Genomic DNA, 23,115 nt, shown 5'->3' with positions numbered 1-23,115 from the left:
TCCCAAACTTCTCCCTCTGTATTCCTCTTTTTCCACTTCACTCTCTTTTTCGGGCACTCTCAGGTGTTATTCCCTGGGCTTGCCCAGCAGGAGATAATTGATCCTGGCCGCCTCCACGTGGCGGGGATGGGGGGGTGAGACGTAGTGACCAGGTGTTACTGCTTCTTACCTGCTAAGAGGCAGGCACCGGCCGATAACATAACAACAGAACACATCATTACACTTACACGTCCAACACACTACATACAATTGGCCGGTTTTGGCATAAACTTCAACACAAGAAGTACAATAGCGGCTTATGGGGGAAACCCTGGGATCCGCCACAACAACACATGAATATCCCTGAATATCCCCTATAACCTATCTGTATCCTAAGGACCACCAGAACAAATCAAACCCGCAGGGATCCGACTTCATAACAGGAAGAACAAAATGAAATCGCAAATGCACATCCAAGCTGACTGGACTAAATAACCTCGGATGGGATCTTAACCAATGAATGGCTACAAAATAAACTGGACTTTGTAAACCCCGGATGGGACAATGTCCCAAAAATGACATTCCACCGACTGAAGAAACTGCAGAGCCTCTCTGCACACTAGCCTTATTGGCGATCTGACCTGGCGCCCTTGCCTGGTCCACTTTTCTTCCCTTTCCCTGGCCGGGGGGGGGAGGTGATGGTCCCTCTGTCTCCTTCCCTCCTTGCCACCCACACTTTCCCTTCTGGTGGGGCATGGGCATGCCCCACCAAATCTTGGAGTCACCCTCCCTATCGACTCCATTCTTCTGTCTATCGCCCCCCAGCCTTCAGTCTCCCTCCCACTCTACCTGCACGCAAGCGAAAGCCCCACACATCCAAACTTAATTACAGCCAAATTTGATTCGCCCACAATATTCGGCCTCACAATTCTAGCACAACCACCACACGATAACCTCTCAATTTTTTTTTTTTACTTAGTTATTTTTATTTTTTATTTATTTATTTTTTTTTTAATTTATTTATTTTATTTTATTTTATTTATTTTATTTTTTTTTTATTTTTATTTTTTTTAGGTCCTAGCCACTGAAATCTCACGAAACTAGGTGGCAGGACCTGCCAGAGTACTTTTTTAAAATATTGGTGTACCTGGTCTGCCTCCACGGGGCAAAGTGTGGGCAACGTCTGGCCTCAGCAGAGGCCTGGCGGCTAAATGGCCAGAAGAACAATGGTACACAACACTAATCATGTACAATATCCATACACTTTTAAATCTCTGGCCTTTACAGCATACTGTATCACACGACAATGTAAACTACGCGGAGATGGGGGAAACCCCTGGTGCCGTTTGACTCCAAACACACTTTACACACTTTACTGTAACCGTTTTGGAGCTAAGGTCTCCTGAATAAGGAAACTTATTTTATAACCACCCGGTATACAGTGTATATATATAGGGTTGTTAAAATTAAAGTATCCCTATGTAGAGGGCTCTGGAGCGAGTTATAAGGCTCGTACTGCAAAGAAATTTGGACAACAGGTACAATAAAGAATGCGTTTGCCATTTATTGGGAAAAACATTAGTTACAAAATTTGTCACTGTATGGCGCTGTGACAATACAAATAATTTGAACAGTGCTACAATTGTTCAATGTGTCCTCCATTTTCGTCAACAACAGTTTCCATTCGAAGAACAGCATTTTCTACAGCAGAACGTAACATGTCAACTGGAATAGCCAGCACATGATGTCTAACGCTGTCCTTCAGATCTGCCAGAGTTTGACATCCTTCCCGATACACCTGGTTCTTCAAAAAACCCCACAACCAGAAGTCGCATGGGGTGAGGTCCGGTGATCGGGGTGGCCAAGATATCTGGAAACAACGGCTGATGACCCGTTGTCTGTAAAGTGTTGCCTTAGCAATCTTTGGACACAACGGTAGATGTGAGGTGGCGTACCATCTTGCATGAATATGGTATCCTGAAGGCACCCCACGTTATTGCAGTTCTGGTATTGCCAAATTTTCCAACATTTCATAATATCGCTGTCCAGTGACGGAACAGGTGTGGGGTCCAGTCGGTGTTACCTGTACAAAAAAAATATGGTCCAATCATGAATATGGCCGTAAATCCACACCAAACTGTCACTTTTGGAGAATGCAACGGGACGTCTTGGATAACTCGAGGGTTTTCTGTTGCCCAAATGCGACAGTTGTGCGTATTCACTTGTCCATTTAAGCAGAAGTGAGCTTCATCACTCCAAAGGATGTTCCATGACCAAGTGATATCCACTGTCATTCGTACCAGAAACTGAAGTTCGTATGTGAAAGGAATATCTGCATGATTGCATCACCATGCTTTAGCTGCTGTAGCATATGCATCTTATAAGGATAGTACCGCAACATCTGACGCGTTACTAGCCTTACAGTGGAATACGGCATGTCCACTTCACGAGAAATAGTTGGCACACTTGCGCTACCACATGGACATTGACTTGATAAATCCACAACAGCCATAGCCATATCTTCAACACGAGAAGAGTCCACTCGTTTTCGAACTCTACCTCGTTGAACATTAAGGTGTCCTGTCGCTTCAAATTTCGCAATCATTTTGCGGACAGCACAAACAGTCATAAGTCCACGCCTCACGCAGGAATTCTCTGATAGCCGCAGCTGCATTGTTGCTGTTCTGATAGTACAGCTTCACTAACAGCGCCTTTTCCTGCAACGTTGTTGGCATTGCTGCTGTAGTGCAGACAAACATCTACTGTATGATTTTGAAGAGACTGCTATGCTTTTATACAGTACAGTAAAGCTGAGTAGTGGGGCTGTGGCAATAACTTATGTTATTTGCATAATCGTAACTAAGATAGTTACGCGCCATACAGTGACAAATTTTGTAACTAATTTTATTTTCCAATAAATGGCGAGGGCATTCTTTATTGTACCTGTTATCCAAATTTCTCTTCAGGACGAGCCTTAGAACTCGCTCCAGAATCCTCTACATAGGGATACTTCAATTTTAACAACCTTGTATATATATATATATATAAAAGGGGGTGAACACTAGAATTTGGAAAGGCCGAAAGAGTTTACGAGAAAGCGGTTGAATTTAGACGTTGATTAGAATTTGGAGGCATTGTCAGAGGCGTACTCGGTCGGTTTAGTTAGAGTGGGGAAGGAGACTGAAGACTGGGGGGAAACAGATAGAAGGATCGGGATGATAGAGGGCAATTCAGGTGATTCAGGCGGTTTGGTCGGGTTTTTGATTATTATCTTGATGTTAGCCGTTTTCCAAGTTGTAGGAAACACGCCGACCTAGAGGCAGCAGTTGGATAGCCTTAGAAGGAGATCTTTCCCTCTGGAGAGTTTGTTGGTGGTAATTCTGTATACCACTCTGCAGGGGTCGGTGTTTTCTATGATTGTGACAAGTGCTTCTTTCTTGTTCTTCCTGATCAGTGCTGTATAATTATTTCTCGCCTCCCTATACTGTTGTCCAACTTCCACCTCCTGTGAAGGCCACGATCTGTGGGCTCTCTAAAACTGTTTACACTTGGGCTGGACCTGTCTTCCAGTCTTTGGAGAGTCCGGTTCCACCAAAGGACTGCACCAGGGACATGGTTTTTCCTCTTCACTGATGCATTGCAGGCGGATTCTATGATTGACGTCGTTTTCTGGTATAGAATATTGGGGTCATCTGCTTCTTGGAGCCCCTCGAGCTGTTGTTCCTTGGAGATGGTAAGTGTGGCTCGAAAGAGTTCCCAGTCAGCTTTCTTGACTGCATATCTATGTAAGACCTGTTTTGTTACCGGGAGTCTGGTCAAGGATCTGGCGAGTTGGATGGTCATGGCCCGGACCGATGTCGTCCACACATCATGGACCCTCCAGCCTGTAATACAATTTGCAATGTTTCTAGTTGCCAGGGAGAGGTCGATGGTTTCTTCCAAGTGTGTATGGCAAAATGTTGGGTTGATTGAGTATGTCTGTTGATGAGTTGCACAGGAACTAATCGAACCTTTATCCATTCCTTGTTCCCAGCCTATCCGGAGTGTGGCTGTACCATGCTGTCAATCTGCAATTGACGTCTTCCCCTGTAATGATTTTCTGATTTGAGAGGGTGTTCAGGACGGTACTAAAGTAAGTGTAAAGTGTTAGCTGTCTGACGGCACCAGTGGTTTTCCCCCATCGCCACGTTGTGTACTCTGTGCAGGCCAGAGATTTAAAAGCGTGTGGGTAGTGAGATTGGACAGCAAGCGTCCACCCCAAAGAAGATGGAAAATGTCTTCTCTGAGGTGGCAGTACAGTGGAATGTCGTAGAATGTCCAATAGAGGAGATAATGTGGGAGCAGGCAGCCCAATCTGTACAGAGATGGGTTATTTTTGTAACTGTGTTATCCGGGTTTCTTACAGCAACTGCAGCACATGGGGTGTTCCCTTCAGCTTGTATTATTTTGTATGCGAGGGGATAACCCTGCACAAGCTTCAAATGAGAATACTGTTCTTGAATGAGGATGGAGTGTGTTGTCCTCATCCGCTTTTATTCTGATGTGATTGGCCACTGCTCGGGCCCTCTGTGCCTTTATTTGTAGGAATTTTACTTCTCTGATGTTAAACGTTTTGGGGCCTAGTACCCAGAATTAATCCTGGTTTGGCGTGTCCTCTTGGCTTTTATATAGATTGGACATTTAATGTCCCTAATTGAGTGTACGGAGTCCATCTTGTCACTTTTGAAGTTTGCTCAGACGGAATCCGCAGCTTATTTTTTTCCGCAGCTGTAGTCGTGGCCCCTTTCCGAGCAGTGACCGCACGTTGGCACAGCCTAGGTACAAGTGTGCGAAGTGTGCCCAAACCTGCAACATTTGTAGAATTTTGGCACAGCCACGTGCTGCCAGAAGCGGTGACTGCCCCCAGATGACAAAAATCGTGTTTTGATGGTTTAGACCTGCCAGGCCGCTGGTGTGAGTTCTACCATACAGTTGTGGTATTTCCCGTCTCTAGATTTGGTGGAATACTTCGGGGTTATGAGGTTTTGTTTGTTTGCCCTGGTCTGGTAGAGAGGTTTGAAGATTTCTTTGGTAGATCTCTTCAGAGAGTTGATCTGGGGATATATTCTTGTCAAGATCGATGATAATAATAGGTAGTCCCTTCATCTTGGGAGGTGCCGCAGTAAGTCCAAAGGTCGGGATTATAGAGTTACTCATAATGCGTTGTGCTTCTTCACTTGTTTCCGTTTCAATTACTACCTCTACATTCCTAGTCTTGTCTTTCGTATGGCTTTTATTCTTGTTGACTTTAGTTCTTCGTTTAAATTTGCCATGACTTGTGGACCAGCTGCTCGCTGGTCCGAATTTCCTCAGGAGTGATCGGTCTAAGTACAACCAGGTTTCGCCGTTGGAGTAAAGTTTTCTTTTTAGCTTGCTGGGTCTTGCCAGTTGAGGTGTGTCTGGTGTCTTTGTCCTCAGTGCATCTGCGTATGACGTGGTGTGCTGTAGCATTTGTTTGCCACCATCTTGTATTAGGGCTTCCAGTTTGGCCTCTGCCTTTTGGTATTAGTATTAGTAATGGCCCCATGGTGCAAGAAAGCCTATGGCTTATGCTGCACCAGCCAAAAAAAAAACAAAAACAAAAATGGGTATTGAGGAGGATTGTCTCTAGCTTTGTCCAAAGTGAGAATATGTCAGCTCGGAGAGCGATAGTAATTCTGCTACTGGGGGTACTCTATTAGGTTCTCCAGTTCAGTACATAATGTCAGGGTCTGCTCCAGAACCATGCCCTTAGGAAGGCTGGGTCCAGGAAGTAGACTCAGTCTGTTTTTGTGGTTCCTCAACAGATCCTGCAGGGGCAGCCATATTTTCCTGTGAGTACTTTGGTTTGCTGGTGCTCCTCATCTCTCTGGCAGATTTCAGCACTGTCAGCGTATTTTTTCTTTTTTGATGCAGGGGCAGGTTTGGTGACATATCGTCACCTATATCGTCTTGTGTGAACACGATTGGGTCGCTAGGAGGTTGACTCTCGGCGGCTTTCTGGTGACATTTTCACTGGTTCCGAATTAGCGGGATTACCTCGGATGATCGAGTCCGCGTCATCTCTTATTAAAGGAGTTAGCCGTTGCTGGCATTTGGTACCAATCTCGAATCTGAGTTGTAATTTGAGGGTTTACAGCACTTCGAAGAAGTTTTGGGTTAAAACCCTGTGGCACAATAGATTAAATTAAAAATTCAAATTATTTTACTAGTCACCTGAAAATATTCTACAGTATATATACATTTGTGTGATGTGTCTGTAAATTGCACCTATTCTGTGGTCGATTTGCCTGTTTTGCTGGACGAAAAAATCCCAGTTTCAGGGGAAAAAATATCTTGCTATCTACGCCTAAGACCGACTAACTCAGCCACGGAGTGAAAAAAAGCCCATTAAAGTTCCTCGCGTCATTGACGGAATTCGAATCCGGGCCTTTCCCACCCGGTTTGGGGAAGACGGTGACGATACCACTGTGCTACCGCGAACACGGCACAATAGATCATTATTTTTTAATTTTTTCATTCATTTATTTATACCACACACAAATTTTATGTACATTCTCAATATATATATATATGCACAATTAATTTATATACAAGATTTCTATACAATTTTATATACATACTCAATTATTTTTATCCTAGGAGTGTACATGCGTGTGTGCAGTGGCAGATCCAGAAAAAAAATGACAGGAGGGGCACCATTTTGTGCACTAGAATGGCGATCACATTAGCATCTGTGTTGCCAACTGTAGTCAGTTGAAAATAGTTGAGCCTTTGAGCCACAATGGAAGAATAGATAAAATCCTATGTTAACAATAAAAAATTAAAAAAAAACTTTTTTGTAGCTAAGGGAATTTAAACGATTGGTGTATATTTTCAGAAAAACGACAGGGGGTCACGTTCCCCGGTGCCCCTACCCTGAATCCGCCACTATGTGTGTGTGCGTGTGCGTGCGTGCGTGCGTGCGTGCGTGCGTGCGTGAGTGTGCGTGCGTGCGTGCGTGAGTGTGCGTGCGTGCGTGCGTGTGCGTGCGTGTGTTGGGGTGGCTCCTAGGCAAATGCCCATCTCCACGTTTGTCCTCTGTGATTGTACAGAAACTCTGTATAGCGAGCCTAAAAAAAGTGTTAGTGTTTGATATTATGAGTAGTGTGTTCTGTTGTTATCATCTGTATGTGCTTTTCTGCACATATCCCGCACCCACCGGAGGTAGTGCAATACCGGTGGGTACCAGTAATCCTGCTCTCAGGTTGCCCATACCTGTAGCCAGCAAAATTAAAAATAAAAAAATAATAATAAAATTTAAAAAAAGGTACAAGAGAGCAGGGAATCGTGTGGAAAGTTAAATTAGGGTAAGAAAGAAAGAAAAGTTTTTAGCATTCTTCTGGGCAAAATTAGTTAATTTTAGCGATCGCCGCGTCTCCCGTGGCTTGAAAATAGGTCGTCGGGCTAGAGGTAGCAGTGAGAAAAACGCTTAGTAGCAGGAGAACAATAGCCCAGTTGGATGAGTAATCGCCTTTAGGCAATCAACGGTCAGCATTGTTTGTGTCTTTGTCTGACAGTAGGCAGTTAGAGAAGTGATTATTATTATGATTACGTGTATTATCAATTTATTTCTCTGTTGAGGAGACACCCCTGGGACAACCATTGGCTAGAAGGGTGCGGGTTACATTGTAAGGTGTGAAGCGGAGCTTCACACCTTACAACTAAACTATACTTAACTATACCCATGAGCAAAAGGTTACAAAAGTCCATGGGACGTTCACTCTGAAAGGCTGAATACAAAATTTTGAAATACATATGTAATTATGATTTTATATTAGAATTTAACATCATAGGTTTATATTTAGAATAATGAGAAGATAAAGTTAAAAGGGATCAAAATTAAACGCAGTTTTGAGCCGAGTGGCTGTGTACTAAAGTTGCACGAGACGATAGGAGTCGGCCAGTACTTGCAACCTGTGAGCGTTGTCGTTACAGAGCTTTCCGGTTCAATTCTTAGTTGATTGAAGAGTTCTATCGTGCTTGCTGGAAAAAAAGCGACTTAGGCTGTCCAGGTTTTTTAAGTTGCTTTGAAGAGGATGTCTTGTTTCAGCATTCCTAGGGCCTTTTCGATGAGAGTGAAACAAACCATCAATACTGAGAGCGTCTAATCTTCCTGTTAGCAGTTGGGCTAATGAAAGTGTTTCTTGTGTTAATTACCTGATTCATTGAATATCGCTGTGTGTACGAAAGTTATACTAAAATTTTTAAATAAATGTAATTAGCACTTTTAAATAAATGTAATGTCTTGATTCCGTTGTCATCTCGATATCTCTTCTCAAGATTTTGGACAGCTGCTGTGATGTATTAATAGGTTGGCAGGTTCCAGTAAACCACTGTTTTAGGCAATAAAACACAGAGAACAAAAATCGTACAACTAACTGGACTGGCCCTCTCAAACAATTACACTGGCAGGATTATTATGTACAGGCCAGTAAACCCGACCTATAGTGTGGTTTTTTTAGACTTTCATTTTCGGCTAGTGAAAAACAAGTTAAGTTAATTTATGCCATTAATTCGTGGCAGATGCAAGCGAAAAACGGTGTCTGTAATATACACTTTCATACTCGATTAGTGAAAAAAAGGTCACGTTAGTTCATGACACTAATTCGGGACGGATTCAATGGGGGTCCGTAATGTTTTAGTGTAAGGTGTTGTGCACGGTCACAGTTTTTTGCTTGAATCCCTCCCGAATTAAATAAATATTCTGTTTATACTCCGGGACGACCAAACGGTCAGAGGAGTTTACAAGATACACAGAATACAAGAAACAGCACCGTATTCAGCAGTCACCGGCTTGAACCCCGGTCACTCGAGGCACGTGTACTTATGCACCCGTACGCCTGACCACTAGCCTACGGCGGCCTTTGTAACATAACCTTTTTTTGACTTAAACGAAAATGAAATCTCTCTCCTGAGGGTTCACACGCTTCTTTTACTTAACTATACCAAAATATATCACTCCGTGGCTAAGTTAGTTGGTCTCAGGCGTAGATAGCAAGGTTTTTCTCCCCAGTAACTGGGGTTTTTTCGTCCAGCAAAACAGGCAAATCAACCATAAAACATACGCAATTTACAGACACAAATACGGGTATTTAATTACGGGCAACCCTAAAATAATAATTTGATTTTTTATACCAAAATATAGTGGCTGAGTTAGTCGGTCTCAGGCGTAGATAGCAAGGTTTTTTCCCTCAGAAACGGGTTTTTTTTCGTCCAGCAAAACAGGCAAATCGACCAGAGAACACACGCAATTTACAGACACGAATACGGGTTAAGGTAATCATTTACGGGTAACCCTAATATAGTAATTTTTTTTATACCAAAATATATCACTCCGTGGCTGAGTTATTGGTCTCAGGCGTAGATAGCAAGGTTTTTCTCCCTAGTAACTGGGGTTTTTTCGTCCAGCAAAACAGGCAAATCAACCATAAAACATACGCAATTTACAGACACAAATACGGGTATTTAATTATGGGCAACCCTAAAATAATAATTTGATTTTTTATACCAAAATATAGTGGCTGAGTTAGTCGGTCTCAGGCGTAGATAGCAAGGTTTTCTCCCTCAGAAACTGGGGTTTTTTTTCGTCCAGCAAAACAGGCAAATCGACCAGAGAACACACGCAATTTACAGACACGAATACGGGTTAATGTAATCATTTACGGGTAATCCTAATATAGTAATTTTTTTTATACCAAAATATATCACTCCGTGGCTGAGTTAGTTGGTCTCAGGCGTAGATAGCAAGGTTTTTCTCCCCAGAAACTGGGGTTTTTTCGTCCAGCAAAACAGGCAAATCAACCATAAAACATACGCAATCTACAAACACAAATACGGGTTAATGTATTTAATTACGGGCAACCCTAAAATAATAATAATAATATACCAAAATATAAATATCCATTCAGTTTACGTTTCTTAAATAACATATGAACAACTAAAAGAGCAGTAACTAATAGCGAATAAAATACATTTCAAACCAAATGCGAGGCCTGACGTAGCTGAGTGGTTAGGGGCGACGTGTTCGGCACGCCTTCCTTTAGTGAACCGCGGTTCAAACCCGTTCCTACTAGATACGATAAATATTTGTTTTGACGATTTATTGTAAGCTCTACTAACTTGGTTGTTGTGCCGGAGTACAAATGAATTTTTTTTTTTTTTTTTTTTATTAATTAATAATCTATAAAATACATTCTAACGCAAAAAGAAAACGGCAAATTATAGCGAATTAAACGCATTCAACGAAAAAAGCGGAAGCTTACTACTCACTTGCGCCTCATAATCTAAGGATTAACCATAAGATTTTTGCCAAATTATTTCTTATTTTCTCTAAATTCACTTCAGTTTTTATTAGCAAAGTAGTCTATGAAACTAAATGAATTAGAATACACTTCAGAAAAGTTTATATCTATGTAAAGGTTAAAGCACAATTTCATTGAAGGGAGTATACTAATTGAACTCAGGTATCTCTTCCGATCATTATCTATACCAACGGTGGGCAAATGCGGCTCTCAGAGCCGCATGCGGCTCTTCGTTGAGTTAAGTGCGGCTCCCATTAAATCTTTTTTTTTTTTTATTATTTCAGAACTTTTTTCACTGAATCTTGTTAAATTAACTAAGTAATATTTTGTTATACGGATTTTATGTTGTGTTTATTTTTTTTTTATGTCTAGATATTTTGCTATTTTTTATTTTGATTATAAATAAATCCGCGCGCATTTACACTGCTGGCGCCATCAGCGGACTTGTGCAACACTATGTGACCAAACCTCCCATAAGAGTTTCAATTCCAGACTTTGGAATTAAATTTATTTAAATTTTTTGATTTTTTGATAACATGACCTCTTTGATAAAATATCAAAAAACGAAAATACGAACAAGAAAATAGAATCTTTCAAGAAGAATTGGGTAGAAAATTTTGCTTTTATTGACAATAATGGAAAGTCGTTGTGTCTTATTTGTAAAGTTACAATTGCAAACTACAAAGTAAGCAATTTACGTCGACATTACGAAGTAAGTCATCCCCGCTTTTCAACTCAATATCCACTCAATTCAAAATTGCGAAAGAGAAACTTAAGTCCTTGCAATCTGGTCTTCATAAGCAACAAGGACTCTTGTCTTCTTTTAGTCGCGAAGATGACAGAGCAAACGAAGCTAGTTTTTTGATAGCTTGGAATATTGCTCGTGCCAAACGTCCATATGGAGAAGGAGAATTTATTAAAAGAAACTTGGAAGAAGTGGTTAAAGTTTTGGATCCAGATAATACAAAACTACAAAAATTGATCGCACAGGTTCCTATCACGCCGTACAACTGAGCGTCGTATTGGTGCAATTAGTAAAAATGTTGAAAATAGTTTGATGTGTGATTTGAAAAATTGTACAGCATTTAGTTTAGCTCTCGACGAGTCTACAGACATTCAGAATGTTCCACAATTGGCCGTTTTTGTCCGCTTTGTATGTATCTGCAGACGTAAATGTGAAGGAAGAAATGTTAGACCTAGTAGCTCTTATCGAAACAACTGGCGGTATCGATGTTAGAAATGCGCTTGATGAAGTAATGAACAGGTTTGAATTGCCTCGTGATAAACTTGTAAGTGTTGCGACCGACGGAGCGCCTGCAATGATAGGGAAAAACCAAGGTCTCATTGGTCTTTTAAACAACGATCCTAAAATTCCACTTTTCTTACCTCTTCACTGCATAATTCACCGCGAGCATCTCATAGCAAAACAATCTTCCACACATTTTCAAATAGGAAAATGTGTGGAAGATTGTTTTGCAGATTGTGAATTTAATTAGAACAAATGCCAAAACACATCGTCAATTTAAGAACTTTTTAGAAGAGTTGCGAATGAATGACGAAACAGATGAATTGCCCAATGATTTATCCCTGTGGTGTGTTGTAAGATGGCTGTCAACTTACAATGTTTTGAGCCGTTTTGTGGAACTCCTAAATCCTATCATAACATTTACAAAAGAAAAAGGAAAAAAAATACTCAGAATTAGAAAATGAAACTTGGCTTTCTGACTTAACGTTCCTTACAGACATTATAGAACATTTGCAAACACTTAATTTGGCTTTACAAGGAAAGAAAAAAATTATTATTGATTTGTCACAAACTGGATTTAGTTTTGAAGCTAAACTTCGGCTTTTTGTGTTGGATCTTAAGAACAAAATATTTAATCATTTTCCACGAGTAAAAGCAAATATAATTAATATCAAAGAAGAAAAGTTAGACGAATACAAAGAAAAATTGGAAGAATTGCAAACAGATTTCAAACATAGGTTTGAAGATTTGAAAAGTTTTGAAATCTGCATTTGCATATTTTGTGAACCCATTTATTTGTGATATTATTGAAGATGGATTTCCAATTTCTGAAATAATATTTGTTGAAAAAGCGGCTGGCGAATTGGAGTTATTAGAGATGAAAGAGGATCAGGCATTGCAAATGCAGCACAAATCTACTTCTATAATTGAATTTTGGAAACTCGTGCCAGAATCAAAATATCCACATTTAAAGAAAGCTGCTTGCCGTCTAATTTCAATTTTTGGTACAACATATTGCTGTGAATCTTTGTATTCCACAATGAAGTTCTTGAAGTCGAAATATCGTTCACAGTTGACCAATCATCATTACACTGAATTGCTGCGAACGGCTTTAACAAAATTTACGCCAAATTTCAAAGATTTAACGAAGACCAAAGATCTTCATTAAATCTTTGAAATAATTATTTTGTATTTTCTTTCTCTTAATTATATTTTCTTATATATGCATACTTTACATAGCACTTAAGACTTGTGTAGAATATGTAATCATATTAATTTAATTAAATTAAATTAAATTTGAATTTTTGTATTTAATACTATGTAACTATGGTGTGGCTCTTTATAATATATGAAAAACCGGAATGCGGCTCTCATTGACCTCATGCGTGCCCACCCCTGATCTATACAATGGTATTAACACCCACATGCAAATAAGGAGACAAATATTCTTAGTCAAAAAATTCATCTGGTTGTGATGCTTTCAGCATTGCATTGTTTTGTCTGTAAACTGATATCATGCAACCATTAAACATTTTCTAGTTACGCTGAATGTAAAAGATTCTCCGGACATAAAGTTATAAACAGGGGCGGCTTGTCGATAGGCACTGCGGAACTGCAGCACCTCCAGCTTTTCAAATCTAAATGTACAATCAACGGAGTTACATGAAGAGCAATGCAATGCAATGAATATTTTTATTAACATGTCCCGCATATAGTATACTCATCCTCTATTTCCAATAATCAAAAAAAAAAAAAAAATTAAATAAATAAAATAAAATAAAAAATAAATAATTTCTTTATTTAATACAAGTATTAAATGGAGCCCGAGCTATCCAGGCCCAATCATAGCCTAAGGCCTTTGATTCATGGGAAAGCAACTATTTTCAATAATCATTTCAATAAACGAATAGAAAAATACGAAATCATTTTCAACTTTGAAGTTTAACCATTGATGGAACTGTGCGCTAGACAGTGCCACATTTTGCTCTCAGTTGGTGAAAAAGCTATTAATCTATTTTCAACAAATAAAAAACCAAAGAATGGATTTTATTTTAAAATAAAATTTCAAGATTACCCAGTCCGTTAATGGTAAGTGTCCAGTATTTTTAACTTGCGTATTATTATTACTATCTATGGATACATGTCTTGTAACCTTGTAATGTAACTTTAAGAATCAGCACCTCCATACATTATAGTCACGAGCTACCACTGGTCATAATGAAGTTCATTTTTAGCAAAATGCATGAAATGCGTTTCGTATCCGTTTTCCACCGTTTTTATAAAATCCTTTAACTAGTTTGTTAATGTCCAGTTTATTGTAGCGTGACGATTACAGAAACACGCACCAACCAAGACCATCTTTTGCGTGAGTACAATGAATAACATGCGAACAGGTGCTCGTTCACTTGAAATTGGCGTGCAACGCGTCAATTGATGTACCGAAGTAACGCGCTGCTCTAAATATGAACAGAGTCAACTTTAACATCAGGGAATAAGAATTTATTAAATATGGTTGCCGAAATAGCTACAAAGTTTTAGTTTCTAGATTATCAACAGCTTTTAATTTTTTCCAACGCAAGTTCTTATCGGAAAAGGTATTCAGAAATAAAATGAAACTTGTAATGATATTTTTAAATGCAGTATCGAATTTAATACGAATACACAGCAGATTTCTAAACGACAATGCATGAAGGCAGAGAAGATTACATAAATACGGATGCGTTCACAGGTAACGTAGTTAAATAAAAGTGGAAAAGCGATTGCCAAGCTTTGTTTGCGCGAGAATATGACTAATCTGCTTCTTAGATAAGACCCATTGTTAGAACTACTACAAACACATTTCGATAATGATTTTTCACTTAAGTACATTAAATGTACTTATATTAGCCGATATATTAGAATCACGTTAACAATGGGTTGTATATTTTTTATGGAGGCGAATGGATTTTTAATAAGGAATGGATTATAAAATAAGCTGTAAATTGTAAGCAACCAATCAAAAAAGGTAACGAACTTTGCATCCTTGCCATTACTACTACAGCAAGCTTTATTTATTACAACCTGGAAAACTAATTTCGTATACCGCATGGCAGCTCACGTCGAACAACTTATTTACAATCGTAGGACCAATTAGGCTTGACATAAGCTGTAATAGTGTCTCATCTTTTAAATAAATGGACAATTTATTTACATTTTGGCTAGTTGAAAAGGAGTTCAATACCAGGACAATTCGTTGCAAAGGCAAGTTTGTTCTTTTATGAAAATTAAGACAAATCCATTATTTATGTATTTTAAATCCTGCTGGTAGCAAAAATAGACTCAAGGACAAGACAGGCCTGCAAGCATCTTATAAAGAAAGAAATAACATTTTCTGCAAGAATTCTTTAAAAAAATGCAATCGCTGACACGAGAGCGCCGGATCTTTCTTACCATTTTCACACTATAAAATGTTAATTGGAAAATGTGCCAAATTTTAAAGAATGCTGAATTATAAAGTGCCGCATTTTACAGTTTACTGTACGTTGAAATGTTAACGTACAGCAAATTTTCAGAGTATTGTGCTTAGGGATATAGATTGCCGTTGTTAAGATAGTGTACTGCTATAATACATCAGTGGGGTTCAAGATAGTGTACTGCTATAATACATCAGTGGGGTTCAAGATAAGTAACTAATCCAATTTCACATTATCACTTTAAAAAATTGGAATTAAGGAGGGAGTCTGTGAAGTTATAGGTTGTAAAGTGAAGGATAGTCTTTATTACGCGTAGTAGGCACTATGTGCCTTCAAGATGTTTCGCTTAAATGAGAAATACCCTGGCTATAGAAGTTATGAATTATAATTCTCGTTAATTTTCAAGATAACGAGTCAAAATCGATATCAAGTTTACAGGTAGGATATTACGATTTCTTACTTTAAAATTTGTCTAATTAAAATCAATCACTTTCGTCAATGAGAAAGTTTATTTTTTTATTTGAATCAGTCCGAGGTATACACCTCACCCCAGAAACGTCCTAAATTTGAGATGGGGGTTCTTTTATTAATAGAATGCATGCAGAGAGAGAGGATTACGTTACATGAATTACCTCAGTTATACAGCAGATTTTGCTAAAATTAAATAATTTACAATAAGAAATATAAACATTAAGTAAATGCACAGATAATAATATTAATTATAATTTAAAAAATAAAATGTGCATGCTACTTAAGAGGCAGCCCCTTTCTTTTTGACCACTGTCAATCTGGTAGCTGCTGGGTAGAGGTATATATAATCAATATACCATCACAAAACTGGTAAGTCTTTTATCTGAAATATCATTAAAGTCTATGTCAAGGGCGAGGAACATTTCAATAGTGTTGGAAAGAAACATTCTCATCGTTCTTTATCATCTTCCTGGATGGCTGCAATAGTCGTTTCATTATGGCGAGGGGGGGGTCTGCTGGTGGTTGGGTGGTGGAGAGCAATCTCAGTGAGATGGTATTTCTATCTAGTCTGTGAATATCTTCGACAGGATAGAAATCTTCAGTATGCTTATGGTTTGATGGCAGGGGATCCAATTCAGGTTAGCGTGAAGAATACTTCTATAGCTGGTAAAAGCTTTCCGAAGTAGCAGTTTTGCCACCTCAGAATTCAACATTCCACAGACAGAAATCTCCTAAGGTTGTGGGAGCAGGGGGGCCCAGACAGGGAGGGTATATAGGGCGACTGGGGGATACACATCCCACTACTTAGGGCGTAGCGAGATTAGAACAGAGTATCCCAGTTAGTTCTTGCCTAACACGTCACAATGCCCCACGAATTTCCTTTTTTGGATTTGTAAAGTGAAAAGGAAATTTGAGGTTTTCGTTCTATACCATACCTAGATCCTTGTCGAACTCTGTAAAAGAGATGCTCATTTAAGGGATAATTATGACAAACATCCGCTGGTAATGTCTGCTAAATTTTGAAAGTTGTAACACAGCAAATGATATTTGGTCTTATAGAAATGACACTGGTTGGCATCGGTTTCCTTCCTGAAATAATTTCAACGGATTCTCATAGGAAATATGTTCAAAAACTCAGATATGTGCTTAAAAAGTTCTCATCACCCTGAGTTTTCAAATATCGTAGGTTAATGATCGAAAACCAAGACTTGTAGTTGGTTTAATCATCTTTTCCATATATTTTATCTATTTATTTTTTATATATTTTAGAGAACATTCGAGAGATTACTAGAGCATTCGGGAGATTCCTAGATCATTCGAGAAGAACGTTCTAGAACAGCGTCTCCCAAACGGAGGTCCGCGGACCCTCCAGTTCCAGAGGGTCCGCGAAACGTTCATATTACTATCAAGTAATATGTATTTATTTAAATTTATACAAAAAATACACATAAATATGAAAATATTTAGCTAAAGTGTTATTGTACTTTTTATGTAAGTAATCTATTTTATTTTTTCTTATTTTTTTACTTTTAATTGTATACATATTTCAAATTATTCGTTCTGTGTATACCAAATTGATGGTAAATAAAGTTATTATTATATATCTAGGTAAAAATACGAATAAAGTTGAGTTGTTTCACACATAAAACGGAAGTTTCTTTTCAGAAAACCCAGTTTTGTACAACGACCATCCAGTCGTTTGTACACAAACTCGTGAATTTCATCTGTCCATCTCCGTTGTTGTCTTCCAGGTTTTCTTTTAGCTCCTCTTGGGTAACAATCTGTTATTTTCTTAGTCCATCTGTCATCATGTCTTGGAGCTATGTGTTCTGTCCAAGTCCATTTCAATTCTTTAGTTTTGATAAGAATGTCCTTACTTCAGTTTGCTGCCTAATCCATGTGTTTCCCTTCTTATATAACAGTCTGATTCCTAATATAATTCGTTCCATTGTTCGCTGTGTCGTTTTCAACTTCTCTTCCATTCTTTTGGAGGCGCTTCAGTAGCCAGGTAGCCATGAGCAGCAGTGCGTAGCATACGCTTCTTGATTAGACCGGGGTTCGAGCCCGTAACCACCAAATACGGAGGATGCGGAAAGATCATGGAATGACCACCGCATATGCCGGAGCAATATGGCCTTAGTTGCTAATGCTCCTAAAAACCAAACAACAACAACATTCTTTTGGAGAGTGCCCAAGTTTCCCTTCCATAAGTTACGGTGGGTAGTATACATTGGTTCATTATTTTACGTTTCACACAAACTGGGATATTGCTCTTCAGTATGTGACTATATTTCCTAAATGTTATCCATCCAAAATTTATTCTTCTCTTGACTTCCAGCCATTTATCATTATTACGGCTAATGACTTTTCCCAGATAAGTATATGAATCTACCTTTTCAATTGCTGCTCCTTCAATGATTATATCCCTTTCTGTGGCATACTTGTTCATCATTACTTTTGTTTTATCCATATTCATCTTTATTCCAAAATCCTTACTAACTCTGCATAACAGATTGAGATTTTCCTCTAATTCTTTGGGATCGTGGCTTATGATCACAACGTCGTCTGCAAATCGTAAATGGTTTAGGTACTCTCCCTTCACATTGACTCCTTTCTGCGACCAGTCTAATCTTCTGAAAGCTTCCTCAAGGGGAGCAGTAAACAACTTCGGAGATATTGTGAATCCTTGTCGAACTCCTTTCTCCATTTTAAATTCGCTACTGTCTTTGTCCAGTCTAAAACAGGAGGTAGCGTTCTCATATATTTTATTCAAAATCATAATATATGGGGTATCTATGCCTTGTCTTTCCAGTGCCCGAAACATTGCCTTATGCTGTATGGATTCAAATGCCTTTTCATGATCCACAAACGGTAGGCATAATGGTGTTTTATATTCATTTGCTTTTCCATTAGCTGTGATAATACGTGAAGGTGATCCATAGTTGAGAATACTGTCCTAAAACCAGCTTGCTCTTTCGGTTGATTCTCATCAAGTATTCTTTCTAAACTGTTAGTAATGACCCTTGTGAACTACTTGTCGATGTGGGACAGCAAGCTAATTGGTCTGTAATTTCCAATTTATCTCCTTATGCAGCAAAATCATAATTGCATTATTCCATTCCTTTCCTAATGTATTTTGTGAAGAATATTGCCAGTTTTTGTGTAATGTCTCTTCCTCCCAATTTTAACAACTCTACAATAACTTTACAATATATAATATAGTTGTACAAATGTGTATACAACGATATGTATGAAACTTCTTTAAGATGTTGCGTTTCCAACAGAAATGAAGATGACTTTCCAATAAAAATGTTTTAATGAAATTAGATAAAAAGAGATAACAAATTCGAAATACAATTGTTCATTTATTTTTGATAACTGAATTATTTATCTTGATGCTGTTAACTACTTAGGTTGTTTTCTTCCTAGGTTGCGGAGAGGGCGAGGAGTTTAGTACCTGTGCATCTTGCCCTAAAACGTGTGACAACTGGCATTCTCCATACAATATCTGTCAACTTCCATGCACTCCAGGCTGTATGTGCAAACCGAATTTGTACAAAACTCGAGATGGCAAGTGCGTGACAGCTGATAAGTGTCCTCCCTGAAATCTACTGCTGTTAACTTGAGTCAAGAGCAGAGATGCTCTTAATATAACTATGTAAACTCTTACAGCAATGTAACATTCTAACTCGTAATTTTTTGACATTTTAGCACTCAGCTGCTGTATTTTTTCTAGAATAAAAATAAAATTAAACAATACTATTGAGTGGTTCTTAATTCCGTGGACAAATAATCAGAAACTTTCTGTATTTCCAACCGTCCTTCATCTCCTAGTGAAATCTAATGAAACTGATTTTAGTTTTACGCATAATGAATCTCATGGTACAATACATTTAGTGTAAACCGAGAAGAAACGATGGAAGAGTTTGAGGTATTAAATAATTGAGTCAACTTAATGATAATTGCATTCTAACTTTTACTTAGACAATGCGCACAGATGAGATGAGGTGGTAGTGGTGTGTTTTTTTTTTTTTTTTTTTTTTTTTGGCTGATGCTGTATGAGCTTGCTTCCTCACATCATTTGCCACAACCACCACCTCCACTACTACTACTACCCCTAATAATAAAAAAAATAATAAAAATGAAGTACAGTAAGTATAATAAATACTAATAAACATTGCGAAAGTCGCTTCAGCGGACCTACCCGCAAGATCGAAATGACGGATGAGGTAGACAGTGGTGCCATCTGGACAAAACAGGCCCACCTCCATAGAGTGATGATGTCGAAAAGAAGTAACAATCACACTACGTCAAAAGGGGAGAGTGCGGGATAAAGTCACTCGCGTTCAGGCAGAGGGTCATATATAGACTCCAGAGGAACACAGTGGAGAAAGTGGCACTGTTCCCCCATATGGATACCACAACATCATCATCAGCCATTTTCAATCCACTGCAGGATGAAGGCCTCTCCAGCAACTTTCCAGTTCCTTCTGTTTTGAGCACTGGCCATCCATTTACTACCCACAAACTCATGAATTTCATCCATCCATCTCTGTATTTGTCTTCCAGGGTTTCTTCTAGCTCCTCTTGGATACCATTCTGTTATTTTCTTAGTCCATCTGTCATCATGTCTTCGAGCTATGTGTCCTGCCCAAGACCATTTTAGTTCTTTAGTTTTGATAAGAATGTCCTTTACTTGAGTTTGCTGCCTAATCCATGTGTTTCTCTTCTTATATAACAGTCTGATTCCCAATATAATTCGTTCCATTCTTCGCTGTGTAATTCTCAGCTTCTCTTCCATTCTTTTTGTGAGTGCCCAAGTTTCACTTCCATAAGTCATGGTGGGGAGTATACAATGGTTCATTATTTTACGTTTCAGACAAACTGGGATATTGCTCTTCAGTATGTGACTATATTTCCTGAATGCTATCCATCCAAACTTTCTCCTTCTCTTGACTTCCAGCCATTTATCATAATTACAGCTAATAACTTGTCCCAGATAAGTATTTGAATCTACCTTTTCAATTACTGCTCCTTCAATCATTATTTCCCTTTCTGTGGCATACTTGTTCATCATAATTTTTGTTTTAGCCATATTTATCTTTAGTCCAAAATCCTTACTAACTGTGCATAACTGATTAAGATTTTCCTCTAATTCTTTGGGATCGTGGCTTATGACCACAATGTCATCTGCAAATCGTAAATGGTTTAGGTACTCTCCGTGCACACTGACTCCTTTCTGCGACCAGTCTAATCCTCTGAAAGCTTCCTCAAGGGCAGCAGTAAACAGCTTCGGAGATATTGTGACTCCTTGTCGAACTCCTTTCTCAATTTTAAATTTCCTACTGTCTTTGTCTAGTCTAATAAAGGAGGTAGCACTCTCATATCTTTTCTTCAAAATCATAAAATATGTGGTATCTATGCCTTGTCTTTCCAGTTTCCGAAACATTACCTTATGCTGTATGGAGTCAAATGCCTTTTCATAATCCACAAATGTCAGGCATAACAGTGTTTTATATTCATTGGCTTTCTCCATTAGCTGTGATATTACGTGAAGGTGATCCATAGTTCAGAATCCTGTCTTAAAGCCAGCTTGCTCTTTCGGTTGATTCTCATCAAGTATTCTTTCTAAACTGTTAGTAATGACCCTTGTGAACAACTTGTAGATGTGGGATAACACGCTAATTGGTCTATAATTTCCAATTTCTGATTTATCTCCTTTCTTATGCAGCAAAACTATGATTGCATTATTCCACTGCTTAGGCGATACACCTTTTCTAATGCACTTTGTGAAGAGCCTTGCCAGTTTTTGTGTTATGTCTCTTCCTCCCAATTTAACAACTCTACAGTAACTTCATCTTCCCCCCGGGGCTTTCTGATTCTTCATTTTCTTCAATGCATGTTCTAACTCATCAGGAAGAATATCGGGTATGTCGTATGTGTTGCTACTTTGCAATCCATCTTCCGGACTGCTGGCATCATTCCCGTGCTCCTTGTATAATTCTCTATAGTAGTCTTCTGCTATTTGAATTATGCCTTCTCTGCTGTTTATAAGTACACCATAGCTATTCTTCAGTTTGAGTATCATTTGTCTTTCTGTATTACTGCTCATGGCTGCTGATTTAAATCCTTTGTTTGCCCTTAATGCTTGTTCTACTTTTCTTGTGTTAAATCTTCTTATATCTTCTCTGAGTCTCTTTCTAATGGCTTTGCATAACTCAGTATACTCAATTTTCTCCCTGTCAGTGTTTTTCTTGCTCTTCATTTGTCGTCTTCGGTTCATCATGACAAATGTTTCTTGACTAATTTTTTCTTCTTTGGATTTCTTTTTCCCTATAGGTTTTTTGGGCTTTATCACTTTCAGAAAGTTGTAATATTCCTCGTCGATATCTTAGTCCTAAGCAGTCTGCAGAAGCTCAAACTTGTTAAGTTCCAGTACATACTGCTTTTTCTCCTCTTCTGTTATCTCACAGACCTTTGTATTATTTACTCGAGTTAGTTTTTTCCTTTCCTTTCCTACATCTATATCAAGTGTACATCTTACCATTCTGTGATCACTTCTAACATTTACCTTATTCAGGACGGTAACATCATTCACAATATATCTTCTGTTAGTGAGGATGAAGTCAATTTCATTAGTAGTTAATCCATTTGGACTCTTCCATGTCCACTTTCTGTTCACCCTTTTCTTGAAAAAAGTGTTCATTACTGACAATCCTTGAGATTCTGCAAATTCCACAAGTCTTTCACCAATTCCAAAATTTCCTATAGTTCCTCTTTCTGCGCTGTTTTGTCTCTTTCCAACCTTAGCATTGAATTCCCCCATAATAATAGTGTAGTGGTTTTCTGCTCATCTAGAAGACTCTCAATTTCGGTGTCCATTTCTTCAACCTCTTCATAATCATGGCTCGATGTTGATGCATAAATCATTATAATCTTTAGCTTGTACCTCTTAGAAATCTTGAGTATTAGTCTTGACACCCTTGGTGATGTACTTTTGAATTTTAAAATCTTTATCTCCTTGGATACCACAAGGGAAGGGCAAGTCCATCCAGTCCAACCAAATTCAAATGCTTTCTGCGTAAATGTGCTAGTGACCACCCAGGAAAGAAGAAAACGCCAACGCATGAAATGGAGCATCGAAATGAATACGTTCATTATGCGAACATACTATAAAATAACCAAGCTAGAGACCGATATGACAATGTATAGGTCGAACGATTAATGAATATTCATGTCACCGGAGAGGGAACCAGAGAAGAACCATCGTCTTGAAGAACCTGACAGCACCTCCAATCTTTGAAAAAAATCAAGCAGAATGTGAGCGATAAACTACAACCAACAAAGTATATGAACAACTTGGAACCAGAGGAGGAAGAGCAACAACACAACCCCAAAGCAACTGATGTGAAAAGGACGCGGTCATTCCTGGTTAAGTGGAAGAATACAGAATAGAAAACGAGTGAAAAAAGGCCATAACAGAATTCAAAGGAATGGACCCCACAATGACTCACGTGATACCGAAGCACAATAGAATCTATGGAGAGTCACAGACAGCCTCAATCGGCAAATGATACCATATTACCTCAACAACAAAAGTGCAACA

The 23,115-nt window shown here is 38.6% G+C and overlaps 1 protein-coding gene across 1 annotated transcript in view; it reads left to right on the top strand.

The window, feature by feature from the left end:
• Positions 1 to 19,266, top strand: part of LOC150081786 (chymotrypsin inhibitor-like) — a 28,871-nt gene extending 9,605 nt beyond the window's left edge. Inside the window, exon 2 of the mRNA XM_090379661.1 lies at positions 18,939 to 19,266. Coding sequence (XP_090235787.1) covers positions 18,939 to 19,114 — 176 coding nt within the window. The 3' untranslated portion in view covers positions 19,115 to 19,266. The remainder of the gene's footprint in view (positions 1 to 18,938) is intronic.
• Positions 19,267 to 23,115: the final 3,849 nt, after the last annotated feature.

This window comes from Mastigoproctus giganteus, chromosome 8 (assembly GCF_048544385.1).
Source record: "Mastigoproctus giganteus isolate SK-2022 chromosome 8, ASM4854438v1, whole genome shotgun sequence".
Lineage (NCBI taxonomy): Eukaryota > Metazoa > Arthropoda > Arachnida > Uropygi > Thelyphonidae > Mastigoproctus > Mastigoproctus giganteus.
The sequence above is the reverse complement of the archived record's forward strand: the minus strand, read 5'-3'. Positions and strand labels throughout refer to the sequence as shown.